Source organism: Urocitellus parryii, chromosome 5, assembly GCF_045843805.1.
Source record: "Urocitellus parryii isolate mUroPar1 chromosome 5, mUroPar1.hap1, whole genome shotgun sequence".
Lineage (NCBI taxonomy): Eukaryota > Metazoa > Chordata > Mammalia > Rodentia > Sciuridae > Urocitellus > Urocitellus parryii.
The window spans coordinates 62,497,029-62,505,804 of record NC_135535.1 but is presented as its reverse complement, the minus strand read 5'-3'; the positions used below and the strand labels follow the sequence as shown (position 1 = coordinate 62,505,804).

Below are 8,776 nucleotides of genomic sequence, written 5' to 3'. Positions count from 1 at the left end.
AACGATTCCAGGAGGAAAAAAAAAAGAAGGTTGAGTATTTTCTGGTGACACGTCCGGGTTATTAAAATCATTTTAGACCAATTCATTACTTTTACTGACAAGAGATTTAAGAAAAAATCAATTAAGTATTTGCATATTCTTTTGCATATATTAGCCTGGCCTGCTAGCATTAGAAAGGGACAAAAACACACATATATCCATGTACTTGCGCATGTACACACACACACACACACACACACACACACAAAAGAAAAATGGTATGAGAATCTTGTTCCAATTTGGGGTTTTCAAATTTTGGCGGGGGAAAGGTTAGAAAGATCTAAATGAAATGAATTAATTGCCTGATTGCATATCATCTAAAAGTCTATTTATTTGAGGAAAAGGAAAAAGACACGATGCAATTTTTAATCCCTAAAATATCAACAATCACAACGTAAAACCAAACACATACATGTAAAAATAAACTGCACTTTTGAGAGTGGGAAAGGAATGACCCTCGATTTCCTTCTCTTTGCTCTCCAAATTCTGCATTGGTTCTCTCATTTATTTTTCTCCCTTGGAAGATCCAGGGAACGTGAGAGGTGAGATTTTAATGCAGCACAGAATCTGTGGAGCCGCTGAGGTCTCTCAGCCAGCAGCTTGTTACTGGGGAGGGGAGGAATATGGGTTATCCAACGGTCAGTATGGTAATCCAGGCACAATAAGGCCTCACACACAATGGACACATATTTTTCTTCAGTGGTGTCAGAAGGGAAGCGCTTTGTACTGAAACATGTTTCCTAAAGAGAAACCAGATCGAGATTTAAAAAGGAGATGGGGTTAGGGGTGGCGTGCAGAGAGCATTTGGATTCTGGCAAAAGGTAGTCAGAAAAACATAAAAAAATAAAACATAAAATTGGGGCAGAGCGAGGTGAAGGGCAGAGCAGAGATGGAGGTAGAGGTCCTTGTGCTGGCAAGGCAAGAGGCAGGAGGGGAAGCACAAAAGAAGGCAGGACCAGATACAAGGTTCATCACAGGCAGAGCTGCGTTAGTACCCCTTTCCCATCCCATTTTACCTATTGCTAAGTGCAGGAGCCCTCCAAAAGGATTTTATTTCCATACTTATAATAATAATTCCAGGTAAAAATATTTGTATGTGTATGTTTGGTGAGGTATTTTATTTATATGATAGGTGACTTCCTTACTATTAAGCTGCAGGAGCCTAAAGAGAGTTGGGGGTTAGTGGGTTGGTTTTGTAATGATGTAGATAAGTGTGGGCTCATTTGGAGCTATCTCCTGGCTTTTACTTTCTGGATATTTGGGTTGCATTGGCTGTGCAAACCTGGATTGAGAACTCAACGTATTTATGGCTGCATAAAGGACATTTAATATTTTAATAAGTATTAATAGTGTGTATATATATATATATATATATATATATATATATATAGTTAACCTTAATAACCAAAGATAGACTTGACATTCAATGGGAAGCATTTGAACCCTCTGTGTCTACTTACTCTTATTGGCCCAAGAGGTCTCCTCAACCCTCCTACTAGAGCTCAGAAACCTGGGAGGAGCAATATAGCAGGATAAGTTCAAGAGGGTGAGAGTTGAAGAAAAGAGGGTTAAAATGGAGAGCAGGACTGGTAGAAGGTGGATGTGAAGGCTAGAAAGAGGGGAACCAGGCAGAGAGCTCACTTCTTCAGGTGGGAAAGAGAATATTCTCAGCTGGGATGATCTGGGAACCAGGTGCAGGCCTAGAAGGGAGATTGGGGGTGGGGATGGAAGTATTTCTCTCCCTTCTCCAACCCTTCCCCCACCCTACTAGAGCTCTCTGGAGCTTTGAACCTTCCCATGGGGGCAGTCTGAGGCTACTGTTCAAACTTTTGTAGTTCCAGATTCAAAACTAGTTTCCCTTTGCCCTCTTCCAGCAACCAGTAATTAATGCCCACTCCACAACAATTACAAAACAGAAAACCCTCACACAGTTCCCAACCACCAACAACCAAGTAACTGCTTCTCCCTCACTCACAACTTCAAGTTCCACTTCCAACCAAACACACTCACAGGGTCCTGCACAATGTGGGCAGGAGTTCTTCATCAACTTCAGAAGTTTGGGAATCTCCTGTAAGAGAAGGCAATACCTCCAGGGAATTCCTGTTCCCTTACTTAGCTGGTGACAGTGGGGGCAGGACCCTGTCCCCCTGGGGAGTGATGGTATGCAGGGACCTCCCCAAGCACCAGCCCCCACAGGACCAAGAACTGGTCGGGGTGGACCTGGGCTGGGGTGGGAGTCTAATCATTGGAGCAGGACAGGCGGCTAGGGTCCCAGGCTAGAACTGGCCCCTTTGAGCATTACCTGTGGCCCATCTTCCCTCTCATTCCAGCCCTCAAGGTGAGCCCTAATTTGTAAGTGGGGACCCTCTCACACATCCCAAAGCTGGTGAGGGAAGGTTGGGAATCTCCTACCTTCATTCTCCCTCTCACAAGGGCTTTATTTTTTTTCCCTTTCGCCTCCTCATTCCCTTAATTGCAGATGTTCTAATTAAACCCTCAAATAGTTGTTATGCCGTTTTAAAAGGTACTTATTCAAGTGTCAACCAGGCTGGGCTGGGAGGAGGCAGCGTAGGGCGGCGAATTAAAGGTAGATTGACTAATCACGGCGGCGATCATAATAATAAAATCAGAGGGAAAAAATCACATTACGACTTTTCGTGGAAAGGAGGGAGCAGGCAGCCAGCGGCCGCCAGCCCTGCGCCGCCGCCGACACAAAGAGTGCGGGCGATTCCGCGAGACTGATTTATGACGTTTTACAGCCCTATAAAAGCTGTAGCGACGAGGCAAGCGCTCCTACCACCGCTGGCAGATTTAGTCTAATAAATAAAACATAAACAGTTAACTTTATGTGTCACTTTTATTGTTATCAAGTAAAATATAGCCGAGCCCCGGCAAGCTATGATTTTAAACTATAATTGTTATCAAGTACAACAAGGGGACCCGGCTCCCTCCCTGGGCTTTCCCTTCTGCAACCGCCCCCCCCCACTCTGAGTTATGGATGATCAGTTAATTGGAATTGGTGGTATGATGTGGCCACCCTAGCTGAGGGAGGGGGGCTGGGAAAGCAGCCTTTCCCTGCCCCTCCCTCCTCTATGGTCCTGCCACCCCCCACATCATGGTATTCCTGTGGGTGGGTGGCAGAGGGAGAGTAAGGCTGGGAATGGGCTGGAGAACCCCCAAGACCTGCCCTACCTCCCCAGCTGGGTGACCCCATCCCTCCTTTTTGGAAGGCAGCCTAGAGCTGGCCCTTGGGAAATATGTGTTTACATGTAAACACACGTGTTACATGGATACAGTCCCTGGCCGGAAGCAAGCAGGCTCTAAACAGATAGGCCTCCCTTTTAGCTAGGTCTACTCTCTGTGGGGATGGGGAAGGAAGACTTCCCAGGACCCTGACTGGGCACCATCATGGGACACTGACCTCTTCCTCAAAAAGCTCTCCTCTTTGCCAGAGCTCCTTAGGGGCCAGTCTGGAGGTAGTTGTCAGAAAACAGAAGGCCCAGCAGCATGGAGAGTGGAAACTGGAGCCAGCAGTAGAAGAGATCTTTTGCTCTAGGTCTGGGACAGGGAGGGTCAGTGGGTAGTAGGGGAGGGCAAGGCTTCTGAACTCTGCTTTTGCCAACCACTTCCTGTCTCTCTTCAGCGGGGGGCTCAACCCCAAGACCTCCAGAAATGACGTCAGAATCATTTGCATCCTGGCTGCCTCTACCTGCCTGGTCCAGCTGGGGACCCTGCCTCGCCGTCCCCGTGGCCAGAGGGTTGGGTGAGTGTGTAGGGGGGAGGGTGGCTGGACTTTGGGATCCTTGGATCCGTGGCACCCCAGGCTCTTCAGCCTCCTCGGCTTAGCCTGGGCCCCTCCCCATCCAACCTCCACTCCAGTCCTCATTCAACTTCCTCTTCCTGCGAAAGAGGGGCGCTGCCTGGTGACCTACACAGATTGAAACACGATCGCCATGAATGGAGACCGCTGGAAAAGCACTGGAGCAGAGGCCCACTGGGCCAACTGGAGGCCGGAGAGAAGACCCTGGGCGGGGGCTGAAACACAGCCTTCCGGCAGCCCCCAAATGCCCAGGCTTTGGAGAGGAGCTGGAAGCTTCCCAACCCCTTTTGCAGGGGTCAGTTGTATGTCTGGCGGGGCGTGCGCTAGGGGGGCACCCCAGCCCCTACCAGCTATCACCCCATCACCCCCCCCACAAGCAGCAGCACCACCACACACACAAAAAATTGGATACATTTTGAATAAAGCGATTCGGTTCCTTATCCGGGGACTGGGTTGCTCCGTGTGATTGGCCGGCGGAGTCACATGGTGAAAGTAACTTTACAGGGTCGCTAGCTAGTAGGAGGGCTTTATGGAGCAGAAAAACGACAAAGCGAGAAAAATTATTTTCCACTCCAGAAATTAATGATCATGAGCTCGTATTTGATGGACTCTAACTACATCGATCCGAAATTTCCTCCATGCGAAGAATATTCGCAAAATAGCTACATCCCTGAACACAGTCCGGAATATTACGGCCGGACCAGGGAATCGGGATTCCAGCATCACCACCAGGAGCTGTACCCACCACCGCCTCCGCGCCCTAGCTACCCTGAGCGCCAGTATAGCTGCACCAGTCTCCAGGGGCCGGGCAATTCTCGAGGCCACGGGCCGGCCCAGGCGGGCCACCATCACCCCGAGAAATCGCAGCCGCTCTGCGAGCCGGCGCCTCTCTCAGGCGCCTCCGCCTCCCCGTCCCCAGCCCCGCCAGCCTGCAGCCAGCCAGCCCCCGACCATCCCTCCAGCGCCGCCAGCAAGCAACCCATAGTCTACCCATGGATGAAAAAAATTCACGTTAGCACGGGTAGGCAACTTTGCTTTTTGCTCCCCCCTCCCTTCCCTCTTTCCCGGCGCTCCCCACCCTCCCTGGCCCCCTCCGGCCCCCGTCCTCCTTTCTCTCCTTCCCCCTCTCTCTCCAGGAGCGACTCTGGGTTAGCACAATTGAACTGGATTTACGAGCGAGAATGGGTAATTACATCCCCCATAAATTTTATGGCTTAGCTACTCTGGGCAGTCCGAGCCATGTGCTACGATCTGTTATGTATGTGTGAAAACTATGCTCGCTTTCTAAGGGCGCATAAATAATTCAGTGTCGTTACAATGAGGATTCCCCTCTTATTACACTACAAAGTCTCTAGCTTCCTTCAACTTCTTTATAACCCATTTAGCTTGATGACTTTATTTCCACCACTCCCTCCTCCTGTTCCTCAAAGCTGAGGATGGGGTGAGGGTGAGGGGCGGCGAGCCTCACTTGCCTCTGAACCCCACTATTTGCTTTTCCCCTCCCCCGCCCCCTCAGTGAACCCCAATTATAACGGAGGGGAGCCCAAGCGCTCGAGGACAGCCTACACCCGGCAGCAAGTCCTGGAATTAGAGAAAGAGTTTCATTACAACCGCTACCTGACCCGAAGGAGAAGGATCGAGATCGCCCACTCGCTGTGCCTCTCTGAGAGGCAGATCAAAATCTGGTTCCAAAACCGTCGCATGAAATGGAAGAAGGACCACCGACTCCCCAACACCAAAGTCAGGTCAGCGCCCCCGGCCGGCGCTGCGCCCAGCACCCTCTCCGCAGCCACCCCGGGCACTTCTGAAGACCACTCCCAGAGCGCCACGCCGCCGGAGCAGCAACGGGCAGAGGACATTACCAGGTTATAAAACATAACTCACACCCCTGCCCCCACCCCATGCCCCCATCCTCCCCTCACACACAAATTGACTCTTATTTATAGAATTTAATATATATATATATTTTGGTTCTTTTCTTTCTCCCACCTCCTCCCTTGTCAATTCAAACAGACAAAACAGATAAACAAACAAGCCCCCTGCCCTTCTCTCCCTTCCACTGTTTAGGACCCTTTTAAGCATGTGATGTTGTCTTAGCATGGTACCTGCTGGGGTTTTTTTTAAAGGTCATTTGGGGGGTTATTTATTTTTTAAGAAAAAAAGCTGCAAAAATATATATTGCAAGGTGCGATGGTCTGGTTTGGGTGAATTTCAGGGGAAATGAGGAAAAGAAAAAAGGAAAGGGAGATTTTTAAGCCAATTCTCATCCTTCTTCTCCTCCTCCTTCCCCCCTCTTTCCTTAGGCTTTTTGCATTGAAAATGCACCAGGGGAGGTTAGTGAGGGGGAAGTCATTTTAAGGAGAACAAAGCTATGAAGTTCTTTTGTATTATTGTGGGGGGGTGGGAGGAGGGGGGAGGACAGCAGACAAAGCTAAATGCATCTGGAGAGCCTCTCAGAGCTGTTCAGTTTGAGGAGCCAAAAGAAAATCAAAATGAACTTTCAGTTCAAAGAGGCAGTCTATAGGTAGAATCTCCCCCTACCCCCATCGTGGTTATTGTGTTTTTGGACTGAATTTTACTTGATTATTGTAAAACTTGCAATAAAGAATTTTAGTGTTGATGTGAAATGCCCCATGATCAATAATAAACCAGTGGATGTGAATTAGTTTTACGTCAATGTCTGTTGGTTTCTTTTTATCCCCCTCCTACTGGCCTGGTAACATCCCACCTTTTCTATAGTTGCTTAAGTTTACTCTAAGCAAACACACAAACCTTAACTCTCAACTCCAGTTTCTAGTGTCCTTAGAAGAATCAGTTTGGGGTTGGGGGTAAGGGATATGGGAGATTGTGACTGATTTCTCCTGTCCCTTCTTTTTGAATCTTCAGAGAAGCCAAACTTGGGTGTGCTTACAGTGGAGCTGGGGTGGTGGGGGGCGGGAGGGGAGGTCCACTTTTCTATAGTTAGGCACAATCCCTTCATTTTGTCTATTCCTCTGCCTCTTCTCCATTCTGTCTTCCCTCAAGTAGGCCTGCCTAATCTACAGACTAGAAGGGAACTTAAGGGGAGTGGGAAAGAGAAAACTTTTCATCCTTTAGGAATCTTTTGGGGGTGGAGATTGAGAAAGATGTCCCCTCCACATTAGCAAGTCTCCTTAAAAGAGGAAAGGTTTTGAGCTAGTGATTCTGAAGCAGCAAAGTAACCTGTCAGGATGGTTTCTCTGTTTGTTTAGACTTGGGGAAAAGGGTGAAGTGGAGGCCAAAGGCCTGGAAGGCCCCCTTGCCTGGGTACACCTCAAAGGCTGATGGCTGGAGATAATGAAGGACTTTTATGTTTTCCCCTAACTTTTATCGTGGACCTGCCAGGTGTTAAGAGACTCAAAGAGAGGCAAGTACCACCCCCTCTTCCTACAACCTCCCAGGTTCTGGCAGGGTTTGGATTTAGCCTGGTAGACTGATAAGGCTCTCTGAATGTAAAATAAAATAAAATGGTTTCTTTGGGGCTAAGGGAGAGGGAGGAAGCAGTTTAGATTACCTGAAAAACTAATTCAAGCTCCCAGATAAGTTCTGTCCCAGAGTCCAGGCCCTAAACCAGGCCTAGTCAAGTTTTTACTCGTTTGTTGGGAGAAAGTAGAGGCAAGGCAGTTGGCAAACTTCTTAGGCAATGTATCCAAAATTTCAAGATAGAGGACAATCAGAAGTAGAAGAGAGACTGAGAGTCAATTTGGGGTATATAGGGATACCCCTTTCCTCTATCCCAAATTCTGGGTCAAAAGGCAACAGTGGGACTAAGTTGTGAAAATCTGTTTTGGGTGCACTAAATTTATTTCCTCTTGAACCACTTGCTGGCTGGCAGTTGGAATAGACTGTGTGTGTACAAGCGTATCTGTGTGTTGGGGGTGAATTGCTTAGTCCTTTAGGTCTACTTTCTCCTCCCTCCATGGTACCCTGGAGACAGCAAAACATGCTGCCTACAGTGTGAGGAAGCAGGGCCAACAATTGTCTGGAGTTATTTTATGTAATCAAGTGAACTAGAGGCCTGATCTGACTGTAGCCCCTATCATCTTAAGGCAATTGCCTTTGGACAGGAAAGCAGTGGTACTGGGGCATGGGGGGGGGCATGTAAGAATGCTTTGGAAAAAAAGAAGGTTGTTCTGAGGTCAGGATGTCTTTTTAAGTCTGTAATGAAGCTGAAATGAAAAGGAGGTGGGGGTGATAACTTCAGATCAACAGTACTTTCCTAAATTTGCCATTTGAAGAAATGAGAACAAGTAGGGGGAAATCATTACATTTTATTTCTTAAGTTTCTCCCAGAACTTACTAAAGGAACACTCTTCAACTCGGGAAAAGCAGCTTAAAAGGATTGGGGTGTTTATTTTATCTCCCCTTCTGTACAAGCGTGGCTTTCTCCCCACCTCTTGTCACACACACAAAGTTACCCTCTGTCTCTTTTGGTCCGAAGAGGGGAAACATTAGAAATCCATAAATCTTGACAAATGAGACAAAAATTTTTACAGTTGAATTTTTGAAGATTTCTGTATCTGGTCTTCCCTCCAGTAAGATCCATTTTCTTGTCTTTCCCAAAAGTTCTCCTTTGCTTTGGACCTCATTACCCAGATCGGGGTTCAGGCTGCCCAGGCATGGATCGGTGGGGGATGTGAACCTAGGTTGGAGCCCCAAGTTCTAGCAGTCTTGGTCCCCATACTTTGCCTGCCCAATGCTGCTATATTCTCACTGGGAGGCTGAGGGCCAGTCTTTTATTGAAGTTGAGTGGAGCAGTGGGGAAAGGCTTGGGGGAGGACACAGCCCAGGTTCACGGGGAGGACACAGCATTTTCTTTCCCATTGCCTTTATATTCTGCAGCGCCTCTGACCTCTCCCCCACCCCCATCTTCAACCCTCCCAAGCCAGCCCTTGCTCA

The 8,776-nt window shown here is 48.2% G+C and overlaps 1 protein-coding gene across 3 annotated transcripts; it reads left to right on the top strand.

Annotated features, from left to right (window-relative positions):
- Nucleotides 1-3,715: 3,715 nt before the first annotated feature.
- On the top strand, nucleotides 3,716-5,769 carry Hoxc4 (homeobox C4). Of its 3 annotated transcripts, none has more exons than XM_026398705.2 (3): nucleotides 3,716-3,802; nucleotides 3,949-4,880; nucleotides 5,376-5,769. In XM_026398705.2, the coding sequence occupies exons 2-3, from the start codon at nucleotides 4,442-4,444 to the stop codon at nucleotides 5,729-5,731; spliced, it is 795 nt and encodes a 264-aa protein (XP_026254490.1). In that variant the 5' UTR covers nucleotides 3,716-3,802; nucleotides 3,949-4,441; the 3' UTR covers nucleotides 5,732-5,769. The 3 variants fall into 3 exon arrangements, with proteins under 3 accessions (XP_026254490.1, XP_026254491.1, XP_026254489.1); XM_026398706.2 differs by having other exon boundaries at nucleotides 3,726-3,802; nucleotides 4,436-4,880; XM_026398704.2 differs by having other exon boundaries at nucleotides 3,746-3,802; nucleotides 3,919-4,880.
- Nucleotides 5,770-8,776: the final 3,007 nt, after the last annotated feature.

Excerpts from the sequence above, each read along its gene's own strand:
- Hoxc4 (XM_026398705.2), top strand. The coding sequence starts at position 4,442 with ATGATCATGAGCTCGTATTTGATGGACTCTAACTACATCGATCCGAAA. Across the intron at positions 4,881-5,375 it reads AAAAATTCACGTTAGCACGG|TGAACCCCAATTATAACGGA; the intron begins GTAGGCAACTTT and ends CCGCCCCCTCAG.